Below are 19,789 nucleotides of genomic sequence, written 5' to 3'. Positions count from 1 at the left end.
CCATAAGTTAGTTTTCCAAAGATCTCCATTACTATTATGTTGATTTAGTAATGTTTCTCATTACATAGAAATAGTATTTCTGTGATCTAGTAGGCTAATTTTTGCCACCAAAGGAGAAAACATAATCCTATTCTTAGCTCTTATAAAACTTATGATTCCAAAAATCAAGCATCTAGTGCTTCCTTCTGCTGGCAGTGGCAGGGGGTAGAAGGAGAGGATGGTGGGGTTGGGGATGGATGGGGATGCTGTACAGTTTTGTGAAGTTGGAAAAAATGAAGGTAATTGTAGAAGAGATTCTGATGGCTTACTTTGTCTTTATCACAGCTTATTAAATGTCTTTCATGTTTCAAGGCATTCATGCTTCCAACATCGGTCTTAATAGTATTGTCGCTTGCATGTTTCTGCACAAACTAAGGAGGTTTTTGGCTATTGTGGGTAGCACATCAGGTAAAGGACTGAAAATGTGTTCTTTTGGGTGTGTATTTGACTGCTTACATTGCATTTGGTTCATTGTTTCCCAGGCAATATCAGCTCGTGAATCACTTTCCTTTATCATTTGTGGTACCTTCCACAAGATGTGTGCTAACTAAAAAGTGCTTTTGCACAGATCCGCAGACTTAGCAACATGAATTTGGCAGTGGTAGTACGTGACTTTTAAGTCTGAAATTTGAAAAAAGTAATTCCTAAACTGATCGTAGTAAATAATGCAGTGCTTTATTTTCTGTCTCTTTAAACTAGTGACACTTAATCTGCTTATGATAACATTAAAAGGCATGCTACTTTGAATTATAAAAGCAGTGTTTATAGGCATATATTTATCTTACACCTTTAATGTAAGTCAATGGAAAAAAGGGGATCCTACAGATTAGTGCAGCTACCTTTTGTATCTCGGGTGCATGCAAAATGAAGATTTAACTGCAGTGGCATAATTTCCTCAGGGACTACAGCAGGATTGAGTTCTCGTTCAAATGTAAGAAAAATTTGGAGCTCCTGTCTCAAAATTCTTAGTTCAAAACTCATGTGACAGATGCACAAGACAAACATGAATCGGTGTAGGTACTGGGAAAAGGGAGAATTCTCCATGTTACTGACTGACAGAGTCTCAGTTGTTTCAGTGCTTGCTCTTAGTGAGCTGTACTTTACTTCACGTGTCCTGGGGGAGGCGAGCCTAACAGAGGCAATGGAAGGAGAATGAGGCAACTTCTTAACAGCTGGAGTTTTCCAGTATAGGGGAGACTATGGGAGGGGCTATGCTGGAGAAAGAGAGCTGGGAAAGGGACTTTTTGGATTACTTGAAAAGCAGGACACCTCATGCTAAATCAATATCCTTGCTTATCTGATCTGTCAGGTGGGCTTTGTAAGGATGTTTTAAAGGGAAGAACTTGGAGAGTATACATACACAATGCTACTTGAGCATCAAGCTGGAAATAATGTATTTTGAATGGACTTAAGGGGTTAGGAAAGAGGAAGGAAACAAGATTTGGAGGCTAGAGGCAGCAGTCAAGGTACAAGACAAGCACTTCAGGAATGGTTCTGAGTATGTAGATGTCTGTTTGAAGAACTGATCTTGTTGGAAGACTGTAGGTTTGAATTTAGTTCTGGCAGAGCCCAACCACGGTAGAACTCTATACATAGTTACATTTACACTTTTAAACTGAGGTTTTAAATTATTCAACTTTGATAACTGGTTAATTGGTTACTGGGCAGCTTAGTTTCAAATTTAACTTGCACAGAGAACTCTGTTTCCTATGTTAACCCCAAACTTTGTTTATATAGGATTAGCTCAGAACGCAGAAAAGAGAAGTCAAGAGATGCAGCCCGGTGCCGAAGGAGCAAGGAATCGGAAGTATTCTACGAGCTTGCCCATCAGCTGCCTCTGCCCCACACCGTGAGCGCACACCTGGACAAGGCATCCATTATGAGACTGACCATCAGCTACTTGCGCATGAGAAAGCTGCTAGATGCTGGTAAGTGAATAATGTAGCAGAATCTGGAAAAGGGGCTGGAGGTATATTGAGAAAGAAGCTATTTCTCAAACCTATTAGCAGTTAAATAAATAAATACACTAATAGTTGAATCCTTTCTATGGAAAGGTGGAAGACCTTACAGTAGAAACAGGCTATTGGTGATGGCACAGGAAAAATATGGCCACTGTTCAACAAACTTCGTTTTTCCCTTTGTATTCTGATGATCCTAGTTGGCTCATCACAGCTGTAGAGCCATTTTCATTCTCATTTGACCCTTCTCCCAAAGTTAATTTCTTCTGTTTAGCCCTCTTTTTCCCCTAGAGTTGTTTGTTCCAAGTGTGCTTTACTAAACTGTAGGTGGTTGGTGGAAGGCTGGCTTAGATAACTGTAGGTGTTTCTTCTTAGTATAAACTGCAAGGAATTTTTTTTGTAATTTATACTCCACCGAAAGTGAAGTTAGCTGAGGATGTCTGTCTCTGCAGTTACACCTGCCCATGCAACTACAGGAGTATTTGAGTTAGTTTATGAACCAGTATCTGGATAGCATGCCATGGATGCTGTACTGGTTGGTTGTACTCATGCATGCCTACCTATACCGTGTGGAGGAGTAACTTTGGTAGCTGTACTCTGAAATGTCTCCTAGGAAGCCCCTGACAAAAGTTTGTAGTGCCTTTTTGAGATAAATGGTAATATTTTTGCCACATGGAGTTTTTCCTTAAGGTGGAAGGTTTATTGGTTTATGCATAAAAGCACAGAGGGTTAACCTCACTCTGATTTTCTGTGATTTGTGATACTATTAATAGATCTTGAAGAATTTAATTGATCACTTATCTAAGTGAATTATACTGGTTTTGAACAGTCCTGCAAGACTGCAGTCCTTGCAGACTGGTGCCAGAAGTGAAGAATGGCTGATACTTACTTAAATGAAAATGTGTGGCTGCTTGTAGGTGAGCTGGAGACAGAGGCCAAAATGGAGAAGGAACTGAACTGTTTCTACTTGAAAGCTCTTGATGGATTTGTCATGGTTCTGTCTGAAGATGGGGACATGATTTACATGTCTGAAAACGTGAACAAGTGTATGGGACTCACTCAGGTGAAATACTGACATTTCCTAAGCCTGTTCCAAATCTGTAAAAGTTGTTATGTTTTTGTATATGTAAAGTTAGACACCCCTATACCTCTTATTTTTTGCAGTTTGAGTTGACGGGGCACAGTGTATTTGATTTCACTCATCCATGTGACCATGAAGAGCTGAGAGAAATGCTTACACACAGAAATGGTGAGAAGAAAGAAAAAATCGATTTAATTTACTTATGGATAGTTCCTGTTGGCATTAGTATAGTCAGATATCTGCCGGAAAAAGGTGTTGAGAGAACAAACTAGTATGTTTTGCTCCTAAATCTCAAAATAAACCTTGTTCAGAGATACTAACAACAGAAATAACCAGCATGTTTTGGCAATATCCTAATTGTAGGAGAGATGAGACTTAGTACCCTTTAATCTAAAACAAAATTAATGACTAAAACAGAGTTATTGAGGGTTGAGAGAATTTGCATGCCTACAGGAATAAAATTAAGAGGTAGGCTGAATGAAAGTGATCTTAAGTGATTGCTATAGAAGGATATGGAGAAGTTAAATTGGAGCATTTGTCTTGGTGTGGGCTTCCCTTTACAGGACAACTTGGAAGCAAATATTTTCTTCCAGAAATTTGTGGTGGTATACTTAAGACACAAAAAAAGATACCATATTTAGGAGACCAAAAAACTAATCTGGGAAAACTTGGACAGCCCCAAAAAGGGCTTTGGGATTGATGTGTCTCTCTGCCTTTTAATTGGTGCATGAAATTGGTATCTTTTCACAGATTTCTGACTCTTCTCCGTCTGAGGGAGTCGAACACCGTGTTCACATATTCTGTATGCTTTTGAATTTAACAAATGCCCATGAATTACTGCTTTTATGTCTTCTAAAGGTTTGTTAATGACTATAAAAGCTTGGCAGTCTGTATGCTTCCAAACAAATATGCTTTACTCAGTTGTTAGAAGTCTAAAATCCGACCTCTCTAATTCCTGTTTCATCAAACAAGGGTTATATGGACTCTGAATCTAGACAGTGATAAATTACCAAGCCTGACCTCTGCTTTTTAGTACTGTAAATCAGAAGCCTTTTATGTTGTCATTCTATTTAATACAGTGGAAGAGACCTGATAAGATATCATAGCATTAAGGGCCCCAACTTTGATTTTGTAAGCATTTTCTAAACTTGTCTGCCCTTAGTATTGAAGTACATTGGTACATTTCTAAGGCTAGATTAGACTTTTTTCCTCCCCTTTTGGAATACAGTAATGCATCTGGGGGTGGGGTGGGGAAACAACTTCACTAAAGCAGTGTAGAAAAAAAAAAAAGTCTTGTTGCAAAAGCTTATTCTTAAAAATGTCATATTACTGAGTTTCATGCAAACCAACTCTAGCATGTCTAAATTAACCAGACTGGAATAAGATGTCTAGAAAGTGTTATTACAAAATCTGTTTTGCAAATGAAGTTGGCAGACAAAAGTCTAAATTACAGTAATAATAGTATATTTTTATATTTATTAGTATTCCTAGGTTGCATTCTACTGCAGCTCTTGCATCAGTGGAATTATTTTGGTTTTGAATTGAGTATTAAATACGCCCCTTTGGGATGTACAGGTGCAAACGAATAGAAATGTGATTGCCAGAAACTGAACTGCATTCTGATTTTATGAAGTTGCTTTTTAAACTTAAAAAGCTGGCTATTTTAAAAATGTCCAGTGCCGAATCAGGCTTGAGAAAGTTGCTCCATCTTTTACAGTTGCTTCTTAAAGCAGAGCCTTAAGCATCAGGACTTGGTTACAATAACGTTGTGTGATTTTTTTTCAACTATGAATTTCTAGATTGGTTTAACTCTTTTAAAAACATTCTGAATTAAGTAAGTTTTGGCTGCTTCTCTGAACTCTGCTTTTTTTTCTTCCTCCCTCCCCCCCTTAGCGAGGATATTTTGATGTGGCATGAAGTAGGCTTGTCCCTGTCAAACTTTAGCCTCTGTTAGAAGCAGTAGACAATGTAGCATAAGGGTTTAACATTTTTCTAATGAATTCTGTCAAACTAGTAGTTGCAGTGCCAGCCACCATGAAGAATTTTGTAGCTACTGTTGTCTGTGGAGGATGAGAGCAAATTATTGTATAAACTTGTATCAGAAGTAAGCTTACGTGTTCTAAGCTTCCACCGTCTGCCATGATTTGGTCCTCGCTCCTTAGCACACCTTGGCAAACTCGTTCTTCCACTGCTCCTTATCCTAGGTGCTTTATTTCCTTCCTCCATGCACAGCAAGCTGCTTGCAGCTCTCCTGATAGGGTCAGTTTGCATTTTCTTTGCCCAAAATGGCCTAGCTAGTAATCAACTCTGAAAGGTTCTCTCCTGTAAAGGCAAAAACTTAACTTAAAGCCTGCTGTTAGCAAGTAAGGCTAAAAAAATTAGTGCCTCTAATATTAAGTTGTATTAGTATTTCTTGACTTTTTTTCTCCCAAGAATGCTAATAATGTGTTTAAAAACTTGGGCTCTGTTTACTCTGAGTGTAAATCACTGTGAAAATATTTGGATGCATGTAGCGGAGTTTTAAATTCTGAATTAAAAAAATTAAAATACTGCAGTCCTGAAGAGCTACAGGCCCAAAACGTCTTTGATTTGAACCTCCCCGCAATGAGTTACCAATGCATTTTAGTGGAAACCAACTCAACGGTACTCCTCATTCTGCACATGCTTTTCTTGTCCTCTTGTCACAATTTTAAAATACACTAAATTTGCAATTGGTCTCTCTCTCCCCACTCCTTTTTCCTGAAATTTGGGAGTGTGGAGTTGGCTGCGTTGAAACAAGAGTTCAATTGAAATTAAGAGTTCATTGAAACAAGAGTTCAAATTCCTGAAGTTTTCCTGTTCAGTTTCAACAGTGAAACTTCTTTTTTTTTTTTTTTTTGCCTACTCCACAGTAAAACTCATTCTGAAAGTGTTATTATCGAAAGTACTGTTAGGTTTATCAGTCTTTTAAATTTATTTTTTGGGTCTTCCCCTAGTCTTAAGAGTTCCGTAACATGATTTTTTTTATGCCTTTCAAAGGAGATCCAAGAGCTTAAGAATTGGTTTACTATTTGCTTTTGCTAGGTCCTGTGAAAAAGGGCAAAGAGCAAAATACGGAGCGCAGCTTTTTTCTCAGAATGAAGTGTACACTGACTAGCAGGGGAAGAACAGTGAATATAAAGTCTGCTACGTGGAAGGTAACTAATGCAAAGGAATATTTACGTAGTTTGGCAGCTTCCTCTTCAGATGTCATAACGCTATTTCAACATTTTTACTTCATGTAACAAGCTTGAGTTTCACTAAGTACTTAACTAATTTAATGTTTGTGCTTCAATATGCTGAATTTTAATGCTGAATACATCATGGAGGTAACTGAAAACAATGTTTTAAAATTAGTTTTTCAAAACTCTTTTAATGAATTCTCTGTTTTAAATTAGAGCTCATTTACTGACTAGAAATTGTAATTACTAAATATGTTTGCATAAAGCCTTCTCCTCTGAGAAAAAAAAAAATCCTTGACTCCACTTATGCTGATACCTGATTTCTTTTGATTTGATACTGTAAATGTGACAGTTGAGGTCTCTCTGAAGGACTTCAATACTATTCTTTCTGAAGCTGCTGGCTATCCCTTTTGTAACAGTTGGAACAAAAAGAGCCCAGCCTGATAACTTTCTGCAGTGAATGCATTTTCTCCTCTGGACAAAAAGTAACCTTTTACTGTATCAACTGATATTATGGCTCACAATTCTCTTTGATCCAGAATAACTAAATTTAAATTATAAAACAACTTCTTTCTTCTTTGCTGCTGTATGCAAACAATTTCTACTTCAGAATGGTTTAAAAAAAACAAAAACCCAAAAAAACTACAAAATGCAAACCTTCTTGTCTCTTGAAGAATGTATTTGATCTCTAACACCACTTCTGCGGAAGATCTAAAATGGAGGTTGCTACTATTACCATCTTTTGCTGAGGCAATTGCTTATCAGTGTTGTCAGTAATGTAACTTTCAAAGAACAGTTCACAGAAATGCAGAAATGTCTAGCATTGCTTCAGCCAGCGCCCGAGAGGAAAGAGTTGGCAGCCTGTGTACTCATCACAGTCTGTGTAGCGTAAGGAGGAGAACTGCTGCTCTCCTTTAGCCATCCATCTGAAAGCACTGCTGCCTTTCCGTTGTTGCTATCACATCAAGGGGTGGGGAGGGGAAGGACTTCGCTCTGGGTGTGTAATGGAAATAGGGTTGTGTTGTCTGACAGACAAGAACCTAGTCTCTTAAAAATATAATTTTCCCCATAGGTACTCCACTGCACTGGACACATTCGTGTATATGACACATGTGGTAATCAAACTCACTGTGGCTACAAAAAGCCTCCCATGACGTGTCTGGTGTTGATCTGTGAACCTATTCCTCATCCATCAAACATTGAGGTCCCCTTGGACAGTAAAACGTTCCTCAGTCGTCACAGTCTTGATATGAAATTTTCCTATTGTGATGAAAGGTAATATATATTTTGTACTTTAAAAAAATTCATTTGAAGGATTTGCAGGGTTGGTACACGTCGGATAATGTTGGCCTTACACATTTACATAGTCTTGCTCGTTAACTTGATTCATCTGCACAATGGAATCACTGGTGGGATACTTTAGCTTTTACTAACTGATCAGGATGTCTTATTTAAAAGCCAGATTTTTTAAATCTAAGGAGGGTGTGGGGTTATTACTTTGGAATAAATCCTCTGCCTGCAGTTAACTGCTTGTTCAAACTGGTCTTCAGTGTAGTGGCAGCAATGAAATTGAAATGAGAAGATTCTTCTGGACACTGAAAAAACAGGAAGGATTTTAGGTTTTTCAAAGATGGTGGTGCATTTTGGCGACTGAAAAGAGTGTGTAATACTTGTCAGATGCGTTTTATTGCTACCACTTCCCCCCTCCCTTCTTCAGGAGATCAGTGTCTGCTTTCTCCAGTCCAAAAAAACCCCAAAAGTTCAGCTGTGCTTTTAATGCAATACATCTGCTGTTGGAAATGAGATTTTTGTGTTCTGGTGCAAATCATGGATGTAGTCAAATACATAAGACTGCTTTTACTATCCTCTGGAAACTTAGCTTGACAATTTTGAAAAACAGAAGTGAAGGAAATCATTGGCCTGAGGTTTTTGTTGTTTGGTGGATTGTTCTTTTTCGTTTGTTTTACTGGGTATTGTTTGTTATTCCATTTCCTTTTCTTTATAAGAAAAATGAACTTCTAATTAGTTGCTGCAGTTAGATGCAGAGAGATGTTAGTGCAGGTTATTTTCTGTCCTCTGCAGTAACTACCTTTCTAGGACTGATGGTGTCACATAAAAGGTACTTGGTCACATTCTGCATATAGAAGCAGCAAAATAAATGCGTTCTCCTGGTTAGCACTGCCCTCTAGGGGCTGAAGAAAATACTGCTTTCTTTAAAAGCTGGCAGTGGTTGAATGGGAAGAATAAATCTGATTCCTAATTTCTCTTGCAGGTTTAAAACTGTTGAAGCATGTCTTTGTTATTTTATTAAATTCTCATACTTGTGTAAGCTGGATATGCTAGTCCATAAGTAGCTGGTCTACCTTTTAAGCAAAGAAAAAAGTCTAGAAAGCAGGGATTTACTTAATCCTGTCCACCACAGGACATGATTTATAAATATTCAGTAAGAAGGAAACTCCTATGCCTGCTGAAATTTCTCTTTTAAAGAAGCATAAAAAATAGCAATTTATTTCACAACAAAAATTCCCAGTAAACCAGAATTGCTGCTAGTGTGTATAGAAGTGATTCTTAGGATTTTTCTAGACGTGTAAGCATCCAAATGCTCTAGTATTTGTGCTATTTAATGTCTGCTTTTACTTAGCAACTTTCCCCCTTGTTTTAAAGAATTACAGAGTTGATGGGGTATGAGCCAGAGGAACTCCTGGGTCGCTCAATCTACGAGTACTATCATGCGTTGGATTCTGATCATCTGACCAAAACACACCATGACAGTAAGTGAAAAGATGTATTTAAAGCCCTCCAGCTACAAGAGATGAGATACAGCACTGGGGGAAAGCAGCAAAAGAACAAGGACTTTCTTTTAATTGCAGATATGAATCTGCAGTGAATACTAATCTTAAATAGTTTTGGTTTTTTCTGCCTGTAATTAAAGTTGGTGTCCTTTCTCCTTTTAGTGTTCACAAAAGGGCAGGTGACAACAGGACAGTACAGAATGCTTGCTAAACAAGGTGGCTATGTCTGGGTTGAAACTCAAGCAACTGTTATATACAACACTAAGAATTCTCAGCCACAGTGCATAGTGTGTGTAAACTATGTGTTGAGGTAAGTTGAATGGACATCGCTATTCTTTGTCATAATTTCTACTGAAGACAAAGTCAGATTCTGACGGCACTATATCTTTTTTTTTTGACTTGCTGAGAATGCGATCCCTGGTTGAACATGTTATGATGTTACTATTTCCTACCAATGAAATTTTGCTGTCAGTCCCAGGGTTAGGAAGTGTATTTGAAAACAAAACACTTTTTTGATCTAGTGATGTCGGTAGGAAGATCTCTATAGGCAAGTGACTGTAGGCCCAGCCTCTTCTGTACTATTGCTGTGGAAGCATTTCAGAATTTGTGAGTTCTAGACAACTCTAATCTTTGTCTGCAGTCTGGAGCAGTTAATTTCACTAAGAACTTTTAGTCATGGAGTCAGAGCAGCAGTAATGGTGTCTTTCTTAATCCCATTTATCTTTTTCTTCCTTAGAATTCCTCTTTTAATTGAAAGCTTCAACTGAAGGCAGACATGTTGACTTTTTTTTTGCAGTTGTATAATAGTCCTAAATTAGTTTTCAAAATTTTAGTGAATGGACCAGTATCAATCTATCAAAATATTGCACAGCCATTTAAAATAAAGAAAAGAGTTTTAGGAAATATCTAACTTTTTTTTTTCTTATTTTCTCAATGCTTTGAGAAAAGCATGGGTTTTTTTGTTAACTTTTTCTGATGGCACCGCGATTAGTGCTTGCTTTGTCTATTACATTTGAGGAAAGAATGAGTAAGAAAAAAAAGAATTCTTAAAGCTCCAATCCTGGTAATTTTGTGGTGTGTGTGGTATTTTTGGGTTTGTGGGGGTTTTTTTGTTGTCTGTTTTTTTTCAACTTAAAAAACTGGTAAGCCTAAATTTATTCCTTTTAGTGGTTGTTTAACAGTCATCTTCCTCTCTGTCTGACAGTGGAATTGTTCAGAAGGACTTGATTTTTTCCCTTGGACAAACTGAGTGTATGCTGAAACCAGTGGAGTCTCCTGATATGAAAATGACCAAAATATTCAGCAAAGATGACCTGGATGATACCAACAGCTTATTTGAAAAACTTAAACAGGAACCAGATGCTTTAACTGTGCTGGCCCCAGCTGCTGGAGACACAATTATCTCTCTAGATTTCAGCAGTAATGGTGGGTGTGCGTTTAAACTGGAGAGCATGCCAATTAATATAAAGTTAGTATTTTACAGTAAATTTTGAAAAATAACTTCCCAGTATCACTTGCCTAGTGGTATTTCAGCCGCTGTTTAAATTTAATGAGGTCCATAGACACGCACAGTATTGTTACTTAGGTTGATGGTTTCTTTTAATTTTTATAGAGTCTGATGAACAACAATGTGATGAAGTTCCTTTGTATAACGATGTAATGCTCCCCTCATCCAGTGAGAAATTGCAGAATATAAATATGGCAATGTCCCCACTACCTGCCTCTGAAACTACAAAACCACTTCGTAGTAATGCTGATCCTGCACTCAATAGAGAAGTTGTATCAAAGCTGGAGCCAAACACAGAGCCACTCGAACTTTCTTTTACCATGCCTCAGGTGCAAGAGCAACCAACCAGCCCTTCTGATGCAAGTACCAGCCAAAGTTCACCTGAGGTTAGTTATGTAATTTGGATATGCTGTCATTAAAATGTATGTGCTGTTGGGGCTTGTGGAGCAAATCTGGTTAAGGATGCAGCCTAGACAGGAATCGAAAATTACTTCTGTGTTGTGACTTAAGCTCATGCCATGATCTGAGAAAAAAAGATAAATTTTCATACTGAGAATTAACTTTTCATTAAAGTGAGTCTTGCAAACACATGCAATACCACCTGATAGAAATACGAAGAGCTTGGGATTGGTCCTTCTCAAAAAGAATGGTTCACAGACAACTTCTCTATACAGAAAATTAGTTACAATAAATTACTGTAGAGGCTACTTCCAGGTTCCAACTAATCGTGTGCTTCCCAAGTGGGGTAAATTTGAATGTATACCGATAAATGTAGGTGGTTTTGTTCCTGTTTTTAATTTTGTGCAACTGTAGCTTGGAATTAGTTTTTACATGAGAACGTTTTTTCAGAGAATCTGTAGATACAGTGCAAAATGATGTAATGACAGAAACTTAAAACTGCGCTCAAAATGTTTTCACAGCCCAGTAGTCCCAACGACTACTGCTTTGATGTGGATAATGATATGGCTAATGAATTCAAACTGGAATTAGTGGAGAAACTCTTTGCTATAGATACAGAAGCAAAAAATCCATTCTCTACTCAGGTAATGTACACTAACTTAAAATTCTGTATCATCTTAATATGTATTCTTAATGTGGTTCTCTTTCTCTTGGAATGTCTTCAGAAACTTCTTTTTTATGTAATATTTTTATTAAAATAAATTGAAAAAAAATGTTGTAAGGATTTGGTAAAAGGAAGAGCCTTAATGAAGCCATGAGGTCATAGCTGAGACGTTCTTATATATTTGTAATTTTTACCTCTTGTCTTTTTCAGGAAACTGATTTAGATTTGGAGATGTTGGCTCCTTACATCCCAATGGATGATGACTTCCAGCTGCGATCCTTTGATCAGCTATCTCCACTGGAAAGCAGTTCTTCCGGCTCTCAAAATGCAGCCACCATTACCATATTTCAGCAGACTCAGACACCATCAAGTAGTGCTGATGAAATAAAACCAGCGGCAGAACGTGTGGATGACGTGAAGACGCTAATTGTTCCTTCGTCTCCTGTCCACATAATCAATGAAACGAGTAGTGCCCCACCGTCCCCCTACGGTGGAAACAGGAGTCGAACTGCATCTCCAATCAGAGCAGGAAAAGGAACATTGGATCAGACAGAAAAATCTTGTCCAGGATCGCCCAGTTTGCTAACAGTCACTCTGAATAAAAGGTATTTTAAAAGTGAAGCTTAAGCCCTAGTATCTCTTCAAGAAATTAGATGTTATACACCTTTTAAATACTGCCAACTGTTGTATGTTGTCTTCGGCATTCTGCTTCAAATTAGAAATTGATACATTTAAATTTGGACATTTCAAACAAGTTTGGTGGTTTTTTTATAGTAACCTTCCCTAAAGTTAACTTTGCAGTAGCTTTTACATAAATATCTTATGTAATAGGCAGCTACTATATGCAAAGTGTGTTCATAATTTTGTATCTGACATGCAGCCTTTATAAAAGAATGCAGTAGGCAATTTACAAGTAGTTTTACCCACACAGTATTTCTGGTGCTTTTCTTGTCCACTTCGTTATGAGGTAAGAGGCAACTGCAGTCTGTGTGCTACATTTATTGCTTTTAAAATGAGCTGTATTTCATAATGACGGACTGTGGCATATGTAGTAAATATTTATCGTGATAGAAAACTCCTACAAAGTTAAGCATCAGACTTTTGATATATAGAAGACTTATCTGTATATAGAAATATTCAAAATAGACTTTTCCTCACCCTTCCCTCCCTTCTTTCTGTTGAAAGTGAATTGCTGAACTTTTATGCCTTTTTTTCCCCTGCAAAGACTTTAAAATTTTTTGTTATAACTCATTCTGAGCTTCACAGCAAGATTAAAATCTAACATTTGCTATGCTCATAGACAATGATGGTTGAAATGAGTCGATTATGAAAGAAAAGTAGCATAGTTCATAAATTCAGTTCTGTGATATTGTATGTAAGTGTCCACAAAAGAAGAATGGCTTGAGGATAGTAGAAACGTCTTAACAGCCTGAATCAATTTTTCTTAGATCTACTGCAATGGATGAAGAACTAAATCCAAAGATGCTAGCTTTGCATAATGCTCAGAGAAAACGAAAAATGGAACATGATGGTTCACTTTTTCAGGCAGTTGGAATTGTGAGTTTTGTTTTACCATTTTAAAATATTCACTTTTAACCTTGCAATTTCTGAAACAAGGCATCAGTGCAGACTCCTGAGTTTAGTGGTATGCAGTGGAATCTTGGGATCAGAGATAATAGTTTGATAGTGAAATTCCCACATATATGCAGATACTCCAATTTTAGTTCTCTTTTACTGTCAGCTGTTTCAAAAGTGCCCGCTATACCCAGCACATTTCTTGATTAGGTAGAAGATACTCTTTTGTGAACATATATGTTCTTCAGTAGAATATGCACAAATGTAAGACATCACATTTAAATTTATAATTGCCATATTTATTTCACTTTTTAATTTAAACTCAATTTTCATATTTGTCAATACTGGAGATGGTGTTCTTATGCTTCTTTCTATGGTTTCATTTTTCCATCAAGTCTGAGATTCCTTTATTTGATCAAATAACAAGTCCATCTGAACCATAAGGGAATAGAACTCCTATAACCCAGCAAATGTATATTACTACCACTTTAATTTAACGCTCACTGTCTCTAGTATTAATGTGTGTGACTGTGACTAGCTCATCATCATCTGTCCTAGCTATTCAAAAGAAACTTTTTAGGTATTCTTAGATTTGTGTCGCTTAATTGGGGCTATCCAGCTTATTATTTTCTGCAAGGGTATTTTGTCTCCATAATCTTTGTCTCTTACTGTCAGTTCTCAGTATTTTGAAATCCTGAGCTTTGCCATTACATACTGTTACCTCTCTTCTTGCCTTTATTGCAAGTTCCCACTTCTCAAGTTTTGCACAGTTAGTTCTTAGTCCCTCTACTGCAATGTAGGCCTTTGAGATTCTTTGTTTTTCTAGTGGTCCATCTTCTAGGTGTAGTCATACATCATGTCTTACAGTGCAGGATTATTTTTCTTCTGAACTATGAATTATTCCTGTATTAGCATTCTGGTTTGGGCATGAGACAAATCACTGTATACTGTCTTTATCATTGCTCTCCTCTAGAAGAGCTGAGAAAGCTTTCATATGTCCATTTTTTTTCTGTGAGGCAAGCAGACTTTATTAAAAAAAAAAAAATCATACTTATGCCATTGTTTTCATTTGCGAAATGCTTTGCACTTTCATGCATGTTGTTCTGTTGCTTCCAGTAGCCCTATAAGAACTCACAGCTCTGCAAGAAATTTTATTGCCTTCCATTGCCTTTTTTTCATGTGATGATGCTACAGCTGTCACATAGTGTTGCTGATAAAATACTCAAAATAGCATGGGATGTCATTAAATACACAGAACACAAGCAATTCTGTATTAACTGCTGTAATAGTATTCAGGCTTCTATGCTTAGTGCCTTTTTAATGCTTATAGGTTCAAACTTCATCCTTTGCTAAACCTTTTTCTTTTTTCTGCATCTGACAGAAGTGTTATAAGTATTTTGATGGTTTCTGCACAGTCAGAAGCTGAATTTTCTGTGTAGCTGGGTCTTAGTGATGTTATTTCAAGCAAATGCTTTTGTTGTTCGGCTTCTTTCTCCACAATTGATTTCTGAGAGGATGAACTAGGCCTTGCACATGCACAGAAGGAAAATTATGTTAAATCCAAGCTTGTAATACATGGTATTCTGGGATTGTGCAAAAACTTGTCACAACTCCTTAGCTGTAAGGAAGTGGGACTTATTTTGCAAAGAGTGAAAATAAGTGAAGATCAAAGTAAAATACTACTTCAGTTTTCTAGAAAATAGGAGAATTAGACAGGGGCAAAGTGTGTTATAGTAAGATTATGAAATAATGATCCAAATCATTACATTGAAAAAGATACGAGCTATGCCTTTCTTAATATGAAGGGCTGTATTGCATTCACAGTAAAAAAAAATAAACCAGCAGCAATGTAGGTGACTGACCTTACTATGAAATGCAGCTTCGAAGTCTTGAGTTGTTTAACTGTAACTTCTATTATACAACTGTCCTTTTGACTTGCATGGATGTTTTATAACCTGAAAACATATATTCTTTACTATTTTAAGTGTTCAGGATAACAGCAGTGTTCTGAAGTACCTTTTCCTCTTTTTGCAGCAGTCAGTACTACTAACAAGACAAAACTTTGCAGATTGAACTACTTTTGCTAGCAAACTATACTAAGATGGTGTTTCTTCCTTCCATCCCATCTGTTTTAGCGGCAGCTTCTTCTTACTTATCCTAATTATATGGAGCCCTTAAAAGCTTTCTAATCTCTGTATCTTCTATGCTGCTGTCAAAACAATATGCTAAGGAGCTATATCTGCGATAGAATGGCCTAGGACTGCATTCCCCGCAAGACTTGGGTCAGATGGCTTGGTGGCAATAACTGGAGTGCAAGCAGAATTTACATCTTAAATTTAGATAGAATTGACCTACCGAGGTTCCTGAATCTCCTGTCTACACTATTAATTCCAGTGCAGAAAACTATTAGAGACTTCAGTGAAAACCTGATACTTACTCACACAAGAGCAGTGGTAATTAAATGGGTGTGTATGTGTACATGTACATCCTAATCTTGAGCATGGTAACTGATGATAACCAACATTCAGTAATTGTTTTCTGTAAGGGAAGTAAGGTCTTGAAATCTGATTCAGTTTTCCTTTAAATAATATTCAAGACCAGTGTACTTGGAAATATATTTCTCCCCAAGTTCTGAATGAAGTCCACTTTAAATTGTAACAATGCCTACATTAGTAATTAGTGACAGGAACTGTTAGTTTGGAAGAGGGATGTGGAGAGCTAGAAAGATACAGTATTCAATAAGGAAGATTTTATTTTATTTCTTTCTAGGGGTCTTTATTCCAGCAGACAGGTGACCGTGGAGGAAATGCATCACTTTCTTGGAAACGTGTAAAAGGATGCAAAACAAATGGTCACAGTGGAGTGGAGCAAAAGACAATCATTCTACTATCAACTGGTTGGTATCCTCTTTTAATACATTGAGAGGGGTGGAGGGGGGCTGTGTGAAAGAACTGAATCACAAAAACGTATCCAAACTTACCTCCTTTATGAACAATTTTGGAGGAAAGGTTAAGCATGGTGAATAAAGTGCACTTTTTCTCCTTCCCCTCCCTCTTTAGACATAGCAAGTAAACTTCTAGGGCAGTCGATGGATGAAAGTGGACTACCCCAACTCACAAGTTACGATTGCGAAGTAAATGCTCCCATACAAGGCAACAGAAACCTGCTACAGGGTGAAGAACTCCTCAGAGCTCTGGATCAAGTTAACTGAGCTTTCACAATACTTGTTCCTTTTTTGGACACTGGTGAATCATCACCTAAAGCAGTCTATTTATATTTTCTATATCTGATTTTAGAAGCCTGGCTACAGTACTGCACTAATTCAGTTAGTTCAGTTTTGATCCCCTTTCTACTTATTTTGACAGTCTTTTTAATATGTTCTTTATGTAACAATAACTCAAACTTATAGCGCATTTTTATAATTCTTTGGTACATACACTTTTAAGTCCATTACATTTAAAACACACTTGCAATAGCAGCTTTGAAATATGCACCTGATTTTAAAAAAATATTTATTTTTTGGCTGGGGAGTTGGTCACCAAAACTTAACATTAGTAAAATGTCAACACAGGAGAAACTGGCAATACTTCCATCCTGCTCTTCATAGGTAGTTGGAAGACTTGTGCTCTCTTATTCTTTATGTTCAAATAGGTTTTTTATTTTAATAGTTTTTATAAGAAACAACAATGCTTTGCAGCAGTGCATTGTAGCCACAATCGCACAATATATTTTCTTAAAAAATACCAGCAGTTCCTCATGCAATATATTCTGCATTTATAAAAACTAGTTTTTAAGAAGAATCTTCTTTTGTTTGCCTATGAAATGATGTTTAAACCTGGATTATGTCATTATTTTAGTCACGTTGTAATATAAATTGTTCTTAAATGCTGTCTTATGCTTTTGACTTAAATGAGTGTGGTTAGTCAAAGGAAAGGCTTTATCTGGAAAGGGCTAGCAGCATTTTATTTGGATACGTTCTCAATTTAGAGAGAGTTTGATGTTCTTAAAGTAGTCACTTTGCCAGCTTAAAAAAAAAAAAAATTCCCTGCCCGTAGTTGTGGAAGTTAATGCTAATATTGTGTATGATCTTAAATCTAAATGTTCAGCTTACCCTGTGTGGTATAGGTGATATTTCAAGCAGATCGTAAAACATCTTGCATTGTTAGCAAATTTTATCTAGTACATCACTAAGTTGCTCAATATTTTGATGTTTTGGTTTTATGCACCTTGTTGCGATTTAACATCCATATGTTTTCATGTAGATTTCAGTAACTTGAATATATTTAGAAGCCTTTTTATTTAGAAATATATAGTTGTCACAAACATCTTATTTTCCTATATGTACTGTACAAAAACCTTCATTCACTCATTCTTTTGCTCTTTGTGGTTGGATCTAACACTAACTGTATTGTTTTCTTACATCAATAAACTATATGTGGACCAGGCCCCCTTGGGGAGTGTGTTATCTGAGAGAAACGAGATAATTTATATTTTTGTTAGTGGTTATTGTTCATCCGTGTTCCCTTTTTAACTTAGAGTTGATTGGAAATCACTGCTTCTTTATTTTGATTGTAACATGTCCACGTTAATTATTTGAGCCTATTCAGTACTGAAGTCTCCTAGACAGTGTTGTACTACCGCTCGCCAAAGATGTTAAACTTTTAAATCTGTTACCACACCAGTTAGCAAACTTGAAAGTGAGGAGACAGTGTATTTGTGTTACTTTAGAGTGGAAAGATTCTTTCTTACGAACAGCTTAAAGGCTTGTCTCTGGAAGCTTTATCAAGGTAACACTGGAAAGCAGGAAAAAGTAAAATTCACAGGAGTGATCAACTAAAGATGGATTTTTATCACAAAACCGCATGATTAAAAATTAAGCTGGTGATGATAAAGCTTGTTCTACATTCTTCTGCTGCTGACTCAATAACCTTGACTAGGTGACTTTCCTCATTTTGCTGTCATAACACATGATGCTACTGATACAACTTTGTAATGTATAAATATGGTCAAGATATTCTGTGCATTCTTCAAACTATTTGAAAAAACCCCAAACCTCTCCATATGAGAAATCAAATGTGGACTGTCACAAGAATTATTTTGGTTTTATTTTGGAAACTTTGGTTTCATTGGACTCTTTTGAGTCTTTTGAAATCAATATAATGGTACGTAAGCTTAACTTGTTTTCTAAAATTACTGTTACTATTTCACTGAAACAAGCACTTTTTGAACTGACACAACTGTATTAAACTAAATGGATATATTAGCTACCAACTAAAAAAAAGATAAGGCACTGGTAGCAGAAGATAGTTGCATACTTCTTAAAGTTTGAGTAGAAGTTGCACAAAGAAAAAGGGAAAGCATGTAGATGCACTAAGGTAGAGTTGAAGCTTTGTGCAGAGAACATTTTGAGTATATTCACCTGCTACTGGTATTAAAGATTTCTAATGTAGTCTTTAAGTGTACAAAACTTACAAAGCTCTCTAGATAAAAGCAGCAGAGCTACTGCCTACCTGCTGTATGGACAGCATTCTTTCTGTGGCATCTTTCTGGTGTCAGCAGTTAAGAGGTCTAATAGTGAAGTTGCAAAAGGCTTAGGTAAAGCACCAGCTGTTAGGGGCATCCCTTATGCTTAGCTCTGCATGGATTGACATGATGCTTCTGTGAGATAGCGAGGAGACTTGCAGACTTGTGGAAAGTACAAGTGGGTTTTGCTTTTCTTACTGCCCTGGCAAGCTTTGAGCTGGCCTGGTGGGTTATCCCTTTCTATCTCCCAAGAGAAGCTTCATACCATCCTGCTTGATGTTGTTCTGCTACTCTCTTGAACTTATTTTGGAGGAGCCTGACCTGTTTGGATCTGTCAGTTCCTCTTCAGTGTACTTTAAGAGGGCAGTAAATTTTCACAAAGAAAAAATCCATGTTAAAAAGAGAGGAAAACTTCAGTGACCCACGTTATTTATGATTATGAGCCTGCTGGAATCATCTCTGGTCTTTAATGACGGTAGCTGTGGATTTAAATGAGCCATGTTTCATCTAAGAATCTTCCTGATTCTCACTTTTTTTTTTATTATACATAATAATAAGGCATAGCATTTTGTTTACTGTCCTGGTAAAAGTGACCTAAACAAGCAATTAATGGAATGAACTGCAGTAGCTGTATTGGTTTACTCTAGGAAAAAAATCAAATAAAAAACCCCCACTAAACCTCCTAGAGACACTGAAGAAATCATGGAAAAGTAACAGTAATAGCTCTGGCCTTGTAAGAGCTTTGCTAAATGCAGATGTAAGTTTGCAAAATCCAGAAGTACACCTTTTAGCTGCTATTTTTTGTGTGTTCTTTTGTTTTGTTTTTTTCTGCTTAGAGTCTAGGAATACATAGCCTGATTCTAAACCTACTTTGGAGGACAATCTTCTAGAATACATTACTTTATAAATGTTTTCTTGGTGATTTTGAATAATTTCTGTGCTGACTTGCTACCTTTTAAAATGTTGAGGCACTACATTAGAGCTTTTATTCTTCACCAGTAGTAAAGAAGAAACTGTAGGTAGATACAGTGTTTCCTTCCGCATATGAAAT

The 19,789-nt window shown here is 36.8% G+C and overlaps 1 protein-coding gene across 1 annotated transcript; it reads left to right on the top strand.

Moving 5' to 3' along the window:
• Positions 1-1,781: 1,781 nt before the first annotated feature.
• Positions 1,782-18,287, top strand: HIF1A (hypoxia inducible factor 1, alpha subunit (basic helix-loop-helix transcription factor)). Its single transcript, XM_010584158.1, has 13 exons — positions 1,782-1,967; positions 2,915-3,060; positions 3,162-3,246; positions 6,142-6,254; positions 7,351-7,553; positions 8,943-9,049; positions 9,233-9,380; positions 10,275-10,495; positions 10,683-10,963; positions 11,498-11,620; positions 11,851-12,245; positions 15,985-16,111; positions 16,275-18,287. The coding sequence occupies exons 1-12, from the start codon at positions 1,919-1,921 to the stop codon at positions 16,046-16,048; spliced, it is 1,935 nt and encodes a 644-aa protein (XP_010582460.1). The 5' UTR covers positions 1,782-1,918; the 3' UTR covers positions 16,049-16,111; positions 16,275-18,287.
• The last annotated feature ends 1,502 nt before the right edge of the window (positions 18,288-19,789 follow it).

This window comes from Haliaeetus leucocephalus, unplaced genomic scaffold (genome assembly GCF_000737465.1).
Source record: "Haliaeetus leucocephalus isolate CR32 unplaced genomic scaffold, Haliaeetus_leucocephalus-4.0 Scaffold944, whole genome shotgun sequence".
Lineage (NCBI taxonomy): Eukaryota > Metazoa > Chordata > Aves > Accipitriformes > Accipitridae > Haliaeetus > Haliaeetus leucocephalus.
This window is presented reverse-complemented; position numbering and strand designations above follow the sequence as displayed.